This window comes from Corvus cornix, chromosome 1 (assembly GCF_000738735.6).
Source record: "Corvus cornix cornix isolate S_Up_H32 chromosome 1, ASM73873v5, whole genome shotgun sequence".
In the NCBI taxonomy this organism is placed as follows: domain Eukaryota; kingdom Metazoa; phylum Chordata; class Aves; order Passeriformes; family Corvidae; genus Corvus; species Corvus cornix.
This window is the reverse complement of record NC_046332.1, coordinates 55257555-55276747: the sequence shown is the minus strand read 5'-3', so window position 1 is coordinate 55276747 and position 19193 is coordinate 55257555. Positions and strand designations below refer to the sequence as shown.

Genomic DNA, 19193 nt, shown 5'->3' with positions numbered 1-19193 from the left:
ATGATATTAATTCCAAGAACTATTTTCAGTGTAGGTTTATTTACTTGCTTTATTTTAAAGAGTTTATAAAAGTTGTACTCAAATAACAATTAATTTTGCTGCTCTCTCTTCTGCACTTTTTTATTTATTATTTTTTGAAAGATAACTGACTATTAAAATATCCTGCTTCCGTCTGCATTTATTGGTGCAGGTGCATAACTGGCTTAATAGAAGAATCCATAAAGAAACAAAGCTGAAACGATCAGCTAAGCAAAAATAGTGATTTCTGTCCAATAGAAACTGTTAGTAAGATGCTAATAGTGAAGGTCAGGTCCATTAGTGGACTATCAGACATTAGACTGCTGCTTTTGTTTTGTTTTTTCTCCAGGGTTTTATTGTCATAATATGCTGAGACATAGCACTTGTATGCAAAGTGGGCCATGTTTTTCCAATTGCCTGAAAGTAGAAGGGTGTTTAGGTATTAAAAGGTATTGAAACTGTCAAAAGTATCAGATTGAAACCAAGACTACAAATACTGAGTGATAAATGCAAACTTTTAGCTTAAGGAAACATTCTGTCTTACCATTCAGATGCCACTCTGGCAGTCACAGTTGTACCACCCAAGACTTAGGACTGAAGCCCCTTCACAGGGGTATTTCATTCTTAGTTCAGTTCTTTAGTTGGCAATATTTGCTATTTGCCTCAGTGTTCTTGATTATAAGACCATAAGAGGCAGCATACGTAAGGAATCAGCTCCATAACGGAAATGAGTGTGGAATATAAGAATTCTGATACTGGTAAATTGTGAAAACTGAATTTAGTTCATGATGGTGTGAAGCTAAGTTAACATTTCACTGATGAATGTACTAAGAGAGCAACCTAGAGGTGCTTCAATCAGTGCAGAATTTCATCTGTTCCAACCTATATTTGTTATGGTTTTAATCTTCTAAATGAAAAGAGTGGCACAGACTAGCTTGTGCATTTGGAACAGATAGATGCCTCCTGTCACTCAAATCTTAAGCCGAATGCAAATGTTAGCATTTATTATCTTGGGGTGTTTCAGCAGAAACTGGTTTTGCTGCATATTTTTTTAATTGGGGCTATTGCATTTCTGTAACTTAAATTTACACTGAATAAGTCAATCAAAGAGAAATCTAACTATAAACTTTTGGCGCGACTTCATCTCTGCCTGTCATAGTCCAACCTTCTTTTTGTCTGTTATCTTTACAGTCAGGTTAAATCATTTTTTATTTTGCCCGAAGGATAATGTTGTCGCACTAAGTACTCAGTACACTGAATTCCCTGGTGTGCACTTAACAGTGCACAAATGTGCATTGGAATTCAGTGCAGAAATGAGAATTTTCACAAGGAAGTTTGTCCTTGACAGTAGTATGTTGAGTACATACTATGTTGTTAACTATTACTCATCTAACTTTTTGACACTTGTGCAAAATACTTTTTAAAAAAATTATTGGAACCAGCATTACATAATAACCTGGCTTGACTGTGGATTCAAAAAGCAGAAACTGACTCTTTGAAAGAGTAAAAAATAGACATTCAGGTGTGTGTGAGGTATGGGCTCCCCTTGCTGGAGATTGTGTGTAATGCTGAGAAGCAAGCAACACTTAGTACTGCCAAAAGTTCCTGTACTGGGAACACTTCTTAAAAAAATTCAGTGCATAACAAGAACTTTTACAGTTAATGCTTTAGAGTGTTTTTAGATTCTGTTTTTTAATCAATTAAATTTGTATTATTGAAAAGCTTCTAATTGTAGTTTCTCACTGCCTTTTTCTTGTGGTGGAATTGACAAAGTAATGCTGATACCTTTCAGTAAAGGACATTTGTAATCTGAAATTGGAAGGACGTAGATTTTGGAACTTTGACTTCACAGAGGCCTAAAAAAGGATAGATGTGGCCAAACTGAATGAAGACCATAATAATATTATAATTCTATGAAAATTGAACATAATTTTGTAGTACTGATAATCATTTGAAATGTTGCTACTGCTAATAAAACTACAGTGACTTTTAATACCGTTTAAACATGGTTTTACCATTCAAGAAGGATTTTTATCTAGGTACGTCTTTTGTCTATGAAAGGCACCAAAGCTCAATTATTAGACTTGTACAGTGAACTATAAAATCTTAGAAATTGCAACTACTGTTTTTAATTAATGTGATAGGAGATTTTTATTTCACCTCTTAAAAATTTAGAAGCAGTCTCCAGTAAATTACTACAGAATTGCTAATGCAGAAATTTTAATACAGTACAGTTCTGGAGTTAATAGAAGTCCTTGATAAGGGTTTCTGCTCTTGAAAAACTTGGGATTTGATTTTTTTGTTGTTGTAGCCATCCTAAATGATACAATTTGTTAAATAACATTTTAGGTAATTTTCACCATATATGAGTGCTCTAACAGCCTTTGTGTATTTGGGCATGTGCAGTCATAGTCATGTGTCACCTTTCCTACAACATGTTAGGAAGCATGGATCTGTTCATACACTCTACTTTGGATATAGAATTCAATTCCAAATGTCCAGTTTGCCTTCTACAAAGCCAAAGATTAAATGTCACTACAACTGTGGGCCTTTTGCATCTGAAGGCATGGCTCTGCTACTCTCATGCATTGTGTATCAGGTCAGCATAAAGAATGTTTTTGTTTATAATGTGTGCACCTGTGTATAGATCCTTCTGAATGGTGACACTGATGAAGATGTGTAGTCCACCTGGAGAAGGGAACTGAGATGCAGTCACTCTCTATAGTTCTCAGTCCTGTATATTCTCTACCTTAGTCCTGCACATTCTCTACAGGATGCTCTCCCACTCTGCCACTGGGATTTCTGATGACATTACGAAGAACAGAGTTTACTAATACAAAACTGTAATAGTAGGTGTTTTATTTAAAAGTAGTTCTGTTTAACAAATAGCATTAATATGGCATTCCAGAAATTACTAATTTAACAGCAATGTAGCAAGTTTCAGTTGCCTGGGAAAAGTTAAATTAGGACTGTGTGAGTTAAGTAGTGAAAGGAATCAAGTTTGGTAACTGGCCATGGTTTATTCTATCTTGATGCCTCAAATGAGTAGCCTAAAGATACACAAGGAGTTTGCTGCCTTAAGCTCCTTTTTATAGTACTTAGGGGAAAGAACTCTGCCTTTTGGCTGAAGTGCCATAGGTGCTGTCTCTGTCCCTTTGACTAGAGAACTATCTTAGATCAGTCATCTCATTAGTTAAGCAGCCTGCATACAGGTGAACCTGCACACAGCTGGGTGAGATTCCTCATTACTGCACTTGTCTGAGATGGCAAACGAAGTCACAAACAGGGAGAGTTGCTTTTTGACTGTACATCATCTTGTTCTTCCAAACCATTCAAAACAGTCACTGACCACAAGAATGGAAGGGTAGAGGCGCATATTTGCGGAAATGTCATGTCATGATTTCAAGGAACTGTATGTGGGCAAAGTGATAGAGTCAGCAGGACTGGTGGGAAGCAGAACTGCCAAGAGTTTGTGCAATGCTACGTTTGCAATACGACTTCTTAGTGTAGGCAGTTACTGAATGGCTGAGTCTTCCTACATGTCTACAAGACTTTGTTTGGTGGGTGGGGTTTTTTTAGCATAACCTTATCTAGCAAGCAATTTGTTCTGTGTAGGAAGCTTGTCACAACTTGTTGCACAATTCAGCATCTTGTTAGGAGTTCTACTTAAAAGAATAAGAGGTGTTTCCTGCCATGTTAAATACAGTGTTGTACAGATCAGACTCTCTAAGGGACACTGCTGGTGCTTAATCATCTAACAGAATTTTCCCATTGAGATTAGAATTTGGATGACAAATTTTCCACACCATTGATGCCTCAGGATGCTGTACAGAGCAATATCCAGAAAACAGCCATTCATAATTGTAATCCAAGATCAGATTTTTCTGTCTTCCTGAGAACAAAAAAAAAAAATTGTTTTTGCTGGAAGCAGTGCCTAAGGATTTTGCTTAATTTAGAAATAAATAAATCCAAAGTGTTTGTTCTTAAACTACAATTTCTCTTTTTAAAAATCCTAGTGTTCTTAAGACCACAAAGAAATCTGGAATCAATAGATCCGCAGTTCACAATTCGAAGGAAAATGGAGCAGATGAGAGAAGAGAGAGAGCTTGTGGAACAGCTACGTGAGGTATGTGAGTGTTGGTAGAATTAATTTATTCTGGTGGAATGTCTTTTTTAGTTTTTCTTTGGGAAAGTTGCCTAAGGAGGACAATATGAGAAAGGTTAAATGAGGCAATGTTACTCCTACAAATCACATCAATGAGACTATTGCTGAAGTTCTTTATCACAATCAGATGTCTGTACTTCAGGAAAGATTTTGTAAAAATGGGAAATAATAATGGGAGTTACCTGAACGACATACAGTTAATCAGCATGCCTTGCACTGGTGGAATTAATGATTTATTTAATTTAATCAGAAAGGATGAAGTGAGCACTTGAGAGAGAGACGTCTAGGAGCTATTTCCAAACAGCTGGAGAAATCTGCAGTTTTGTATGTAAAAGGCATAGTGAAATTTATTAGTTAAAGCTGAAAGTAGATAATTAATGCTTGAAAAAGTTTTCTTAGAAATTAATTCAATATTTCATCACTGGACAATATGAATACAGAAGGTGGTTTCCTGATACATTGTCTTGAATGTAGAAGCTAGAGCCTGATGGAGGAATTGGTGCATAGGATTTGTGTTACACAACTAATACCTTGGTAGCACTGTTTGTGTGACACTTGGCTCTGCTTAAAAAAAAGATGACAACCTTTGCTGCGAGGAATGTCACAAGCCTGAACCTATCAAGGTTTCCAGTTATATCACATTAACAGAACAAAGGGTATCACTGCAAAACCTGGAAATGATAGGTGATTTTCACATCACAGCTGAATTACAACGTTATTTGTTCTTATCTCAGTAGCTTCATGGAATGGCTAGTTGAAAAATTATCAATTTGTTTTAAATAACATGTCTTCTATTATTTAATTTTAAAGCAAGAGGGTTTGCCTTTTTTTTCTTTACCAAATAGTGTTTAAAAGGTGGGATTTTTAATGTAGAACTACGTGGACTTTCAGATTTGCATTGTCTTACCTCAGGCCCTCACCTGTTTTATATGAATTTACCTAACTTGGTGCTGCTGATTTTTTTTTTTTTTTTAACAGAACAGATCTTGTTGAAGATTTAACATAGTTGATAGAATGTAGTATATTTTTGATTCTAAACTTGAATGATGCCAGAAGGACAAGATACAGGAATTAGATGAGACTTTTTGGTAATGGGGAAGAAAATGGAAGCAGCAATAATAAACTGCACTAGTTTGTAGTTATTCTGAGCCTCGTCTATTTCAGCAGCATCAATGCAGCTTTTTAACATTTCTTTTAAGAGTTACCACAAATATGTAGCAAGTCCCCAAGTTCCTAAAAATAATCATAGGTAATTTCCGCAAGATTCCTGCCTTGTGCATTAGTTCAGTTAATTCTCACAGTGAAAAGTAGAACAAGGTTATCCACTGTGTCAGGCTTGATTGTGGAGAAGTAATAAGGATGTCTCTACAGAGTATCAAGTATTACCAGTAATGCTGGTTTAATATGTTACTGACCTTCAGCTCCATGTACTGTCCTTCTTTGCTCTCACCCTGAAATATCATGTTCTGGAATAAAAATTCTTTTGTTTCTTGTGAGAAGTTTGATTACAAGTCAAGGAGTGGTGACAAGAGCGAGAAGACTGACCGTGCATTAGTAACCACCAAAGCATTTGATTATGTACTGCACAAGAAAATAGCCCAGAACATACAAGTCATTAAGTTTATACTTTATGCAATAAATATATATATTAGTTAATTTTGCTTTTGAATTGTTTCGTGGTAGGTTAGTGTTTAGTGAGATTACACAGAGCCATGGACTCCAGCATGAAATGGCACTGAGTTGGTATTGTAGATGCACTGTGCTCTTATAAAAAGTGTACCCTGGTCTGTACTGAGTAGTCTCCCAACAGACAAATCAGTGCTCTAATGAATAAATTTAAATTCATTGATTTTTATAAATATTTTTGTAACAGGTTTTGGGAAAACAGTCTCGAAGTGTATTTTTGAATCTCATATACCAGAATTGTTTTCTGACTTGTGAATTAAACCAAGGTGAAAACAAAACATTATATTAGTGAACATGAAGCAGTACCCTGTTTGCCGCTTGTAAAATCTACATGCAAATACTTGAGTAGTGTGTCTAGTAAAAGAAAAAAATGGGAAAGTATAATGAAACCCCACAGTGCTTCAGTGGAGGCTATTTCATGGTGAGGCCACCCAAATAAAGGATGTATGAGGAAGAAGTGAAGAGCTGGATTTCTTTAGATTGGATTTCTTGCTTTAGAGTACTGAGAACATCATATGACTGTCCTCAGCTGCCTGAAGGGTAGTAAAAGAGAAGGTAAAGTCAGGCTTTTCAAAGATTAACGGTGAACCCATGACAGACAGTGGCACAAGTTGCAGAGAAAGACCTTTCAAGTACTTACAAGGAGAAAACTCTTTGCCATAAGGGCAGTGAAACACTGAATAAAGTTGCTTGGAGATTTTAGGGCTCTCTGTCCTTGCAGATATCCAAAACTTAACTAACCAGGGCTCTGGTGTCACTTCAGATTTGTTAAACTGTGACCTTCAAAAATCTCTTCCAACCTTCTTCTTTTATTCTAAAAAGAATTACCTATTCATAGATATTAATATTCAACCAGTATAGGTTGAGGTAACGTATTAATAGAGAGTAATGTCATTAAGAGGTTCAACTAGGAATAAGCAACATCTATTTAAAGATAATGGGAGTAATTATCTCTAAGTGTAGAGTTGGAATGTTTTAAAGATTGGAACACAATTCAGGAAACTCATCATATATAACAATATATTGGGATTGGGGTTTTTTTTTTTAATTCTTAAGTATTTTCAAAAGTATTTTATTTTGCAATATCAAATTCTGTTCATTGAGATTCTTTTTCTTAACAGGTATCCAGAATTTCTTTTTTACATCTGAATGTTTTGCCTTCCCTTACCTATTTTTCTGATCACTCTAATGCTTCCTGAGTAATTTTTAGGCTACTAGGGAAAGATTACCTTTTGTTCTCTGCTTGTACAATCATTAACACGACGTAGTTCTGTTTCAGTGTGCTGCTGATAAAGAAAATTTAAGACTGATAGGTAGGAGACTTGGGGAAATGATGAAAGGAAGGAGCCACATGTAGTTCAGTCACATGACTAATTGCATGCAGATGAGGTTTTATATGGCTATATATAAAAACAGATGCCTATTGTGGCAGCAACATTGCGGTGTTGAGTTCTTTTAAAGAAGTTTATGTAGTCTAGTAACAGCATAAAGGAGGTTGTGGTTTAGTTTCTAAAGAATTAGTTATATAAAGGAATTGTGTTTCTTTGTAATAAATACTCCAACACTGGCTATGTCTCTACAGTGTAGGAGATGAGGGTATTTTTTCCCTTTTTTTCCCCTTCATCCATTTCTATATCAAAGTGTGCATGCATTCTTCCTTTGCAGAACATAGAAACAAGACTAAAGATTTGTTTACCTGAAGACCTGGGCTCGGCTCTGATGGATGGTGTTGTTTTGTGCCATTTAGTAAATCATGTTCGCCCTCGCTCTGTCGGAAGTATTCATGTACCCTCACCAGCAGTAGTAAGTTGCATGTTGCTTGCTGCACTGAAATGTTGTATTGATTACCGTTTTATTGCCAAATAATATTTGGGTACAAAAACTGTGTTGCTGTTAAATGAAGGATCTTTGCTGTTAAGGGCAACATTTATATTACTGCAAATTCAAATGTTCATTAGTTTTTATATATGATATATACATATATATCGTGTATGTATACATTTTTATACAAACACATCTGTGAATGAATAAAGTTATCCTGCCTTTCCCTGATCTAGCAACAAGATCAGATATTTTCATAATGGCAGTTTTGTTCAGAACAGTATGAAATTCTTTGATTACAAGTTTTTATTCTAGTACAACTTTAAAAAATAAAACTAGCCCTTCCTTTGTTGATTGAAAAAAATGTGAGGTTGGCTTCAGCAGTGTCTGGCTTAGCAGATGTCATGTTACTAAAGCACTTAAAACACTTACTAGCATATTTGTCCTGTCGAGTTAAATGTAGAGGTGATTCCTTTTACCTGCAGACAGAACAGAAACTTGCACTGTAGTGATTTAATATTGTCTTGCCTAAATTTAAAGACCTGAAGATTTCAGGACATAAAATCGGTGTAAACTCTGGGTGCACTTCTTGAAACCTAAGAAGGGCACCATTGTGTTTTCTCTGTTTATGTCTATTCCTTGAATAGATCATTCTTTTAGATTTCTGGTAACAGTCTGGTTCTGAAGAGGTTTTGTGTGTTTTCAGACTATTTGCCTTTTTTCTTTTTAATGTGCATGTTGGTAAAAATTTGCCATGTACACCCTGATACTCAATTCTGAGAATACCATGTGGATTTTGGAGGCAATCTGTAAAAACTTCCAAGAAGACAGATTTAAGAAAAAGATACTTTCTCAGATGGTCTAGTGGAATTTCTTTTGCTGTTCCTTGATTTAAAATAATTTCTATCTTTGGTAAAAATATGACATTGTCAAAATATGCAAGCTTGAATTTCTGGGGTAAAAACTTCTCATGCTGATTTTTTGAAATAAGTATCTTGTGGTGTCTTCTGTAACAAATAGCACATATTTTAATTTACTTTCATTTTGTTTCTACTTTATATTGATGTTCTCTTCCTTGAAACAGCCTTCAAATTATTTTAGCCTAGAAAATTAGTTCTTTGAATTCCTTGCTACTATAGTAAATTCTTGGTTTAAGTGAATATTCAGGAATTACCATTGTTTCACATCTGATATTGAGAAACTAAAATAGCGAGGAGTTTTGATTTTTCTTTTTAGTAATATGATACTTCTGTAAGTACCTGGTGAATAGTCCTGAGCAAGACAAATTATTGAAGTATTTGAGATTCTAAAGTAATAGGACATTTATTCTTCAGAGATACTAATATTGGATATAGTTACTATAAATTTGTGAGTACATAAAAAATTTAAAAGGAGTGAGCCTGTTAATTACAGTTAAGTGTGTTCTCCATGATGTATGTTAAAATCCTTCATCAGTTAATTTGCTGTCCAAAAAATCAATGCTGTTTGTTACAAATCTTTGTAATAGGCAGGTTTTAGAACCTCATAAGCTGGTTGTGAACAAATGGAGATCTAAATGAGATGGTGACTTTAAGAGATAAGTAAAAGCACATGGCATCCACAATGTGTGTACTCAGCTTTTATTTGTAGGCAAGATGTTTTTAGAGCAGTAGAAAGAAAAAGTTGAACAGAATTTTATGCATTGTTATCAGGAGAAATATGGAAATGGTGTATCAGTACAAGAATAATGCAATGGGTGAATTGACCAGATGAATGTTTTTGACTTCTTTTGCCATAGACTGTTTTTCTGTTTGTTTGTTTTACAGCCTAAACTTAGTATGGCCAAATGCAGGAGAAATGTGGAAAACTTTCTGGATGCATGTAGAAAACTGGGGATACCAGAGGTAATTTAATTAAGTCTGTCATTTCTAGATGTTCAAAAATGAAAACACATTAATTACGTGAAAGCTGAAGGATAACTTTATCAACTACAGGTTTTTAGCAATAAGGACACAAAATTTAAAAATTTATCTAAATAATGTTGTTTAATATTACTTCAGTGCATTTAAATGGCTTATTTCATAGCACTTAAAACTTGCAAGTTTTGTCTTAAAGGAGTAATTCAGTATTATCGCTAATATCTCCTTATCTTTGCCATGGAAAATAAATAAGGAATTATGATAATATATTATGTAAGTAGCCAAAAGCTTGCTAATTTTTTTCATTGCACAACATAACTGCATTTTTACCTCATGCTTTTAGAATATGAACTTCATTCTTTTTAATTTTTCTTTTTTTTTTTTTCCAATATTTCCTTTTTTTACAATGTTAAGTACTCTATGCATTGGTGACTAATAACAGGCTCATCTCTTGTACTGAAACATTTCTGCCGTGATTTGAAGAAAAGCATTGTGTGTTAAGTATGGAAAGTACATATGTGTAAGATTCTGTAATGTAGGTGTAAGTGTTTCAGGAGTTGGAAACAAGGAAATTGCAGTGCTTGGTGTTTTCTGCATTTCATTTAAGAATGGTATCGCTCATCATGTAATTTATTCTCATCTTCATAACTAATGTAATGAATACTGGAGTTGCATTGGGATTATTTCAAAGACTCCCTTACGGTGTAGAAGAACCTATTAAGTTCAATTTAAAAAAAGTTTTTAAAAGTATTTAAAAGTTAAATTTCAAATATGTGACCCTCAAAAGAAGGTAAAGTGTTATATAAGGTCATTTTAAACTGAACACAGGAAAATTGCATTATGTATTTTCACTGGTGCCTGCATATGACAGTATAATGAAGGCTGAGTTCTTTTTTTCTGTTTCAAGAATGCTGAAATGCAAAGATATTTTGTGTGATTTCCACCACCATCCCCTTGGGGAGCAGATGGTAATGCAAAGATTTCACATTGGGAAAGAGTTCCAATTTGAATTCTTTGTTTTAGCTATATTTTAGCATTTGATTTGGAGGACAGCAAAAGTGACAGATCATTTTTGCTATTTGTAGGAATTTTGAGGGGGAGACTTTCTTACAGTTTCAGTGAATGGTTCATCATAAATTTAACTTGACAGTTCAGTGTAATGACTGGGTCTCTTAAGTTGTAATGGTTCATTTAGTTCTTGTAGTTATGTAATTTCTAACGTTACAACAATTTCATATTAAAGGTAAAATTTCACTTTGGAGAAGATCAAAATCTCATTGTTGTGGACTTATAGACATGGAGTATTTGTTAAGCTCCCCCAAAATTCTTCTGATGCATCATAAATTATCAGTGAATAGAATACAAGTCAGGTTTTCCTGGCTGTAGCCTATTGGGAAAGAAAAGGCCAAGTGCTGTTTTCATTGCTGTTATGACATCTTTCAGAAATCTTTCCTTCTTTTTAATTTTGGGTTTCTATAAGTAAACTCTCTGGAGAAATAAATTTTTTTGTATTTTGTGAATAGGCATTTCCATATATATGTATTTATTACCCCTCCTTTTTAATCCTTTCATTGAAATTAGTGTTGAATTCTTTAGGATTTTTTAAAAATTTGTTCAAGTTTATCTGTTGAAGAGTTGCATGGAGGCTTGGGCACAAAGCCACATCTTACCAGTCTGATTTGTAAACTAACCATCTTTATGTATCTAAATAAGCCATTAACTTCTCTTTAAGGAAAAAACCCATTCACTTAAACATTAAATTAATTGCTTGCAATTGTAATCTTACAATAGGTTTTAAGTACTCTGAGGAAATTCTGTTTGATTAGCTGTAGGTAATTTGCAAATGTATATGTTTGCTATATTTTGTGAAAACACATCATGTTGTGGAAGTAGCTGGTAGATGCTAGAACTTCACTGTGTGTTGCAGGGACATGGATTAGGAATGCAAAATTGTGTAATAGTGAGTATGACAGTCAGCTGTCAAAGTTTTTAAAGAACTACAGATGGTGTGCTCATGCTGCTTCAGATTGATGGGTTGTGCAGTGCCTAACTATCTCTGGAGAAACCAGGAAAAGGAGTGTAGTGAATGATGACTTCTTTTTTAAAACAAGCACCTTATTTGGGAAAGCGATAGGTTCTACTTTTGGGTCTTTATACCTGTACGTATTGGGCTTTTCTCTGGTACTTACGCCCATGTCTAGTTCCTGAGAATTAACTTGAAATTCTGCTGCATGGGTTTGAAAAGGATTTTAAATGGTCATAATTCGTGTTGGTTTGTTTTCAGTTATTTAAGGAATAGAGTATGTGCTGTTTCCTGAACTCCACAGGTTTGAAATAATATCCTGTTTAGTCATGTAAAATGAAAACAAGAAAATAGCTAAGTAATTGCTGTGTTGTGCTGATGTGCATGGTCTCTTACTTCTGTGGTTTTTAGCATTCAATTCTTGGACCAAAATTACATTCCCAGAATGATCCTGGGAAACTTCATACAAATGTAGAACAATGCAGCTGGTATCTGAATGTGTCACACTGAGTATCAGAAGCTGGCATCTTGACCAAAGAATCACAAATACAGAACTCAGGAACATCAGTGTCTCCTTATAATGACGTGGTATGTAGATGACTCTGAAAGCCATTAGCTGCCAGGTGAGAATTCCAACACAATGGGGGACACATTGAAATCGCTTTCTGTTAACAGCCACGCGATGCTCCTTATTGCATGCAGAAGGAACGTGCTGGATCATATATAAAAGGGAAGTTTGAACTCTGACCCTTAATATGAAACTGAATAGCAGGGCTCTGGCTGCACCAGGAGACTGTCGAAAGTGTGAGAATCATAGGACAATCAAGTTGTGTCCAGTTTTGCCACTAAGCTTCGCTGTCGCACCTTATCAGAGAACCTTGTAGATCACTTTTTGAGACAAATCAACTTGTTTTTTGATGTGAGAAAGGAATGTTGTCAGGTAAGTATCTGAAAGCGTGAAGATTCAGAAAATGTCTGCTGTGCCCCTCAGGAGCTGTATGACAAAAAGGTGCAATCTTTGTCTCTTAGAAAATTGCAAAAGAATACTTTATTTTACATTGTTAACTGAAACCCATCAAATTACCTGATTTCTTCTATAGTAGTGACAGTGACAAACATTCCTACTTTTTGGCTGATACAGATTGAATAAGCACATGGCAGTAGATGTGTGACAAGTAGGGCTGAGATCCAGCTGCATTTCTCGGTGACATGCAGTACTTGGATGGTGCCATTCACTGGACTTACATTGTTAATGTCACATGAACCCACAAATAATACCACCCTTACTGCTTACTCAGTTCCTCTATATTGCACCCACCCTCTCATACTTGGTGGGTTTGAAAAATAAAACTGTTTTTTTTTTATTTCTCTTTTGCATGGAAGTGTGGCCCCCAAAGTGTCAAATGTAATGGTTCTAGTGCAGTTTTATTCTTCGTAGTGACATCTCATCTCAGAGATACTAAAAATTATCAGAAGAGTGAATCATCATTAGATTATCTTGTATGTGAAGTTATGGAAGTATTTTGTTTACAACTGGTGTTTCATAAAACCAGTAACAATATATACAAAGGCAACAATGTTCATGCAGATCTCTTCAGCTTGTCATTGCCACGTCAGTATTCATACTAGAAGCAAAGAAATAGACTTTCCCATTTTAACCTGCAAATTAATAAATTAATTAAACTTGAGCTTTTATTCTTGGTAGCTGTTATTCCTGGTAATCCATATTACACAGTATTATGTGCTTTCAGTAGTGTTAACAAATATTCCTTTCAAAAGTTAAAAATAATGATTTGTGGTGGGTTGAGTGATACTTTACTACAAGTAAGATTTAGACCAAAACAAAGCTGTATATGCAATGTGTTAGAGACACAAAAGTTACAAGTTTTGGTCTGCATTTTTTCTGGTTCTTAGTTATGAACAAATAACGTGTATCAGAAGTAGGATCTTTTAAGAATTTATTGAAAAAGAAAATGAAGTCTTTTCAATGTCTGTGAAATTAGCTTTTCACCAAGACATGAATGAATTTTTAGGATACACATCTTACACTAATGTAGTATCTTAACAGTTTAGGCACTTGAGCATCTTTTGACCCTTTATGGGGTCAGGTCAGCAAAATAAGATTATTTTTTTAAAAACAAAAGAAAGAGTTTCCCCATATAACATGCCTTGTTGATCTTCAGCTTAAAAACAAGATAGACTGAAGTTACTGTGATTAGTACTGGAATGGTAATTTCTATTGATAAAAGGTAGTGATAAAATTAAATCTTTCGCAGCCAAATGGTCCAGCAGGTTTACCAAGCATCTGTGTTCCAGCACATCAGTAGTAACGCAGCATGATTTAGTGGGACAAATTATATCTTGGGTGGGAATGAGAGAATTCTGCCATATCTCTTAAATTTTCAGTCATTTACATGGTGTAAACATACTGAGTGGAAAAGAGCGTGATGATAAGAAATGGCTTTTTGGACCTCCAGTCATTGTATGAAGATGCAGACTGTGAAAGGTTCAGCTGTGCCACTTCTGAGTGACTTTCGAGCCCTGCAGATGGGACCTATTACTGTGTTTCAGCCTCTCCTCTGATAGCGAGGTCTACTAAGTGGCAATGTCAGACAGAATTATTCTAAAAATCAGTGTGATTTGTGTTAGTGTAGGAATTGCAGATTAAGAAAAACAGTAATGAAGAAAAACAAAACAGGAGGCTTTTGTATTCTAAAAGCAGCAAAACAAAGTAAAGGAGGCAGCCAAGCAGTGACTGTAAAGTGTTCTACCTTCTATCCATCCACCTGTTAGTTGTTCAACTGGTAATCATGTTTTTTAGTTTAATGCAAGGTATATTATCATTATGCTTGTTTTCTGATCACATAATCAGTTACTTCTCCATAGTTTCATCATGAGACATCTATGAAGTCGCAGTAAGTTTTATCAGGTATGACTCCTTTCTCTACCTTTTCCTTCTGGACTTGATAATGGACACTGCCCTATGGTATGGAGTTAAGTGGTTCAATACACTCTTAATCCTGAAAGCAGAGTTCTGAGGTTCCTCTCATTTGTGTTTTGAGTATAGTCCATATGCACTACAGATTTCATTCTTTAATGCACTTCTGCAAACTTACTCTTGACTTTTTCTATCAGAGTCTAAATCTGAGGAGGTCAGTTCTGAAATGCTGTGTGTCTTCTGTCACTGCAGGGGCATGCAGAATGAGGGTGGTTTGTGCACACAAACAGCTGGCTATGCTTTTGCTGTCCTGTTTCTGTCTTACTGTGTTTACTCTGTGTGCATGATTGACAGCTGTATGATTTAATCATATAGCTTCATAGACATAAAATATCAGTCCATAAATATAACGATTAAATAGATGTATCTTTGTAGTTCTTACTAGCAATAATTTCAGTCCCCTAAATGAGAGGGGCAGTGTTTGTCATAGATGAGTGGATGGGTGGTTATCTTTGAGACTTTGTGTGGGGGTCATGTGTTTTTTCACTACTTCATGATGTCATGTTTTAGTTTTGTATTTTATTGCACAATATCAGTGCAATAAGTGGAAATACTTCTACCATTACAGAAGAGCTAGATATTTTTCATCTACAGTTACATTACAGAAGTTTAAAATACATAAAATATAAACATTTTACATTATAACGCGTGAATATAACACCAAATTATCCATTGTCACAGAACACACAAAAATAGTCAGACATTCCTGAGGCTTCCCCAAGTTTCACTGAATTTAACTAAAACACAGCCTGGCAGTTTTTATAGGAAATTTCTTCTGCATGTGTTGGCTGTTTTTGTACGCTTTGGCTTCTCCTTATGCTGCTTAGGATGTTAATCTTGGGTTAGCAACTTCATCAGTATCTGTAAGAAGTCAACCTATTACCAGCTCTCAGTCTCTAAACTCTGAAATTACTCCCTTCTCCATTTGACTGCAGTAGGGACTATTGGCATTGTTTTGGGGGGTTTTTGGACAAAAATTTTAAAAAGTCCTTATTATAAAGTTCTGGAATTTTCTTTTTAAAATACAAGTTGAATGTAGCTTAGATATTTACTTTGGTATGTATTTTCAATAAGTAGGAATTGAGTCTTATATGTTGTTCCAAAATGAATCCAGCATTTACTGGGTTTATTGGTGTCTGGTAAAAATGCAATATATTATGTAGTTGGTAGTCATGAATAGTTTGCACTAAAACTTCTTTCTCTGGTAAGCAGCTTGTGGATGTAGGTGTAGAATACAGTACTAATCCTATCCCATTTTTAAACAAAATCAGCATGTTTTGTGCTGTCTGTGAGTTTTCATACTCTAAAAAAATGACAGAATTGCATTGAACTTTATTATTACATTAGAGTTTTGAGTAAAAAAAATTATGAAAAATCACAGCAAAAAGTGTTGTTGCTAGGCAGGTTGGTTCCCTGCTCTATCTGGTGGCCTAAGTAACAAAATTTTGCAGCTTTTGACTCCTGGTAAAGCTAGAACCAGTCATGGTAAGCAAAAAAAAAAAAAGGTGTCACTTCTTAATTTGTGTATGAATGACAGTTTTGACTTCCAGTTTCACTAGCCACTTTTCAGGATAGAAAGATATTTTAAATATTTTAAAGATTAATTTATTTCAAACTGGACCTTGAAACTTTGCACTAACAGAAAACAGACATTGAACTTTCATGTCTTAGTTTATTTGGTATACTGTCAGTTCATTGAGGAAGTGAGACTGAAAAGCTTCCACAGGAACAGTGTCCTCTCAAACTCTTACTGCATGTAATTTTGTTCAGTAAGTATTCCTTATCTCAGTAAGGCCTTATTTGCAATGTAAAATGGTGTATCTTAGATTGCATTTTGAAAGTACTAGTGTTGCTTGGTTTGATTTTAATGCTAAATATCGTGTGAACATACTGATATTATTACATATTACGCTTCATATTGTATAGCCAGTCTAGAGTAAGTTGCCACATGGTTATTGATACTTTCCAAAAATGGTATGGGAATCTAACCTGCTAATAATTTTAAAAATGCTACGTAAGGAATTTAGTGTCCAAGTCTTCAGTTTAGAAACTTTATTAAAATTAAGTATAGTTAGTGCTACATTGACTTTTTAAGTTTCTATCCCAGGGTATCATTTGAGGTGATATTTGAATACCAAGTTATAGATTATTATATTAGAGAATTTTGCGTACTTCTAATGCTTTCCGTAAATACTTTTTCTTGAGACTTCATATTGCTGCTGCCTGTGCTTTTAACAGCTTTCTAACCCACTGTTTGCTATTTTATAAGTTAGTTTTTTCAGCTGCTTCCATGTAAGCATTTGAATAAGGTCCAGATGAATGAAGGTGTGCAGACCTCATTGGAATGAGCGGATCACACGCGCTTCCTCACCTTGTGAACTTGGGCATAATTTTGGAAGGATTAGAAGGCCTGAGCACTTCTATCTTAACAGTCTGATGTTATATGATAGCTTCAGTATTTTAGAGGAAATAAAAGAAAGCTGGGATGTCTAGTGACTAAGGCAAGACTAGCAAGAAACTATTCCTACATGTTTATGCTAGAATATTGTGATAATTTATTTATCAATATCTTTCTATTTTTGTATTTTTAATTTTTTGCACTCTTTTTCTGTTCTAATGGCTGCCCTTCGGGATAGGCTGACCTCTGCTCTCCGTATGACATCCTGCAGTCGGATATTCGTCACATTCGAAAGACTGTTGACACTCTGCTCGCCCTCGGGGAGAAACCCCCACAATCAACTTCTGCTTTTCGCTCCTGGGATCTAATAGGCTTTTGTCTTTTCCATATACTTTTTATAATCTTGATGTATATAACTTATCACTGGAATTTGCTAACAGCATAACCTGTTCGCATGTGCACACAAACTTTCTGCTTTGTCTCTGACAAATTACAGGTACTTAATTTCCTTCCTTTGCCTTACAAACTTCTCCCTTTCCCTTGCTTCCCTTCCTTGTAATATCTTTATTAATATCTTGAAATAGGAGAGAGGACTAGCATCTTGAAGGCAAGTTCCATGTCTTCTATCCCCTCCAGCTCTAGTTTAAGAACTCATGTACCTCTTTATTTGTAGTTTTTCTTTCATGTTGACTAGACTACTCACTAAATGTGTTAAAGCAGTGAAGCTCCTCTTATTCCACTTTTGGGTGTAGGCTAGATGTGTATTACAAGCAAAACAGAAATGAGTTTCTTACTTTTTGTGAAAATCCAGGAATGCTGCAGATACTGAAGCAGCTTCAGATGGCACTTCCAGCAGGAGATAGTTCTCTAAGTGCTCTTAACACAATATGTGCAGAGATAATTGGCACTCACTCAGAAAATACTATCTTTCAAATTACTGTTATTTTTTAATTCTTATATATTAACAAGAGTACTGTAACTTTAAAGCTTATTGTTCGTCTCTACTGTTCTGATTAAATTCCATGCTGGAGTAGTTATGTTTTCCTATGGTAGAATAATCTTTCTCTTCTGTCACACAAAACAGTGTTGATGCCCTTTGAACACTTGCTACACTACACCCAGAGGTGACTGTAAATTAGCAGTGGGTGTGAGCAAGCCATAGAATCCAAGAGACTTTAGAATGTTTCAGGATGAAGATCATGCGGTACAGTGAGACAGTTTGGGAATAAGCTGTTAAATTCCTGTACCTGCCATTCTTCTGTGTGGCGTCAATCAAGTCACGTCATTATCTTCTCTGTTTCATCACCTGTGAAAATGCAGATACTGTTCGTTTGTTTGTGTAACCAACTGAGCAAAGAAAGTGTAGCTAGGAAAACAGATCCTCTGGGAAGACTCTAGCTTTTCCATCCTAGGAGGTTTTAGAGAACAGCTTAGACATACATTAGCCAGGGGCTATTTTGGTTATGTTTGAACTCTTGCCTATGGTTAGACTGCTGGGCTGATGACTGTTGCTGCCTGCAGATGACCTCCATTTCCCTTCCAGTTTTGTGTTCTGTTCATCTACTCTAAAACTTAAAATAAGACAATTTTGGGGTTTTCTCCTTATTGACATGAAATATACAAATGAAAATTGATTGAAAAATATAAACCTATATTGGTGTTTCAATATTGGCCTAGATGCTGTTGCCTAAATTTGTAACTCAGTCTCAGGCTAGCTAACCAAAGGACCTCAGTTTTGTGTCTCGGAAATACATGCATTCGTTTCTCCCTGTCTAGTGTATGGTAAAATTAGCTTTATAGTCTATATAAAATATAGACTTTTAGAGTATAACTAGGATAAGAATTTATATGTTACTGATTGTTCTGGCCATACAGTTGTGATTTAATGCTGCCCTATAAATATCCCCACTCCACAAATACTTGTAAAATTTTATTTTAAAACTTTTAAATGCAGTTCTATTCCTAGTTTCTGTGGCTTAAATATATAGATACATATATAAATATAAAGATAGATAAATACATAGATAGCTATAGACAGATATAGATAAAAAGTAGTAAATGTATCATTAGATACATATTTTAGGATGGAAAAATTAATTTCAGATGATGGATAAATCAAAATTTTTTAAGGGTTTGGTGTCTAGCAGCTTCCAGTGCATACATACAACAACTTTATTGTAAAGAGT

General features: G+C 35.0%; 1 protein-coding gene across 1 annotated transcript in view; it reads left to right on the top strand.

The window, feature by feature from the left end:
* LRCH1 (leucine rich repeats and calponin homology domain containing 1) overlaps positions 1-19193 on the top strand; it is a 118888-nt gene that overhangs the window by 89305 nt on the left and 10390 nt on the right. Inside the window, 3 exon segments of the mRNA XM_039567696.1 lie at positions 4035-4144; positions 7535-7672; positions 9496-9573. Coding sequence (XP_039423630.1) covers positions 4035-4144; positions 7535-7672; positions 9496-9573 — 326 coding nt within the window.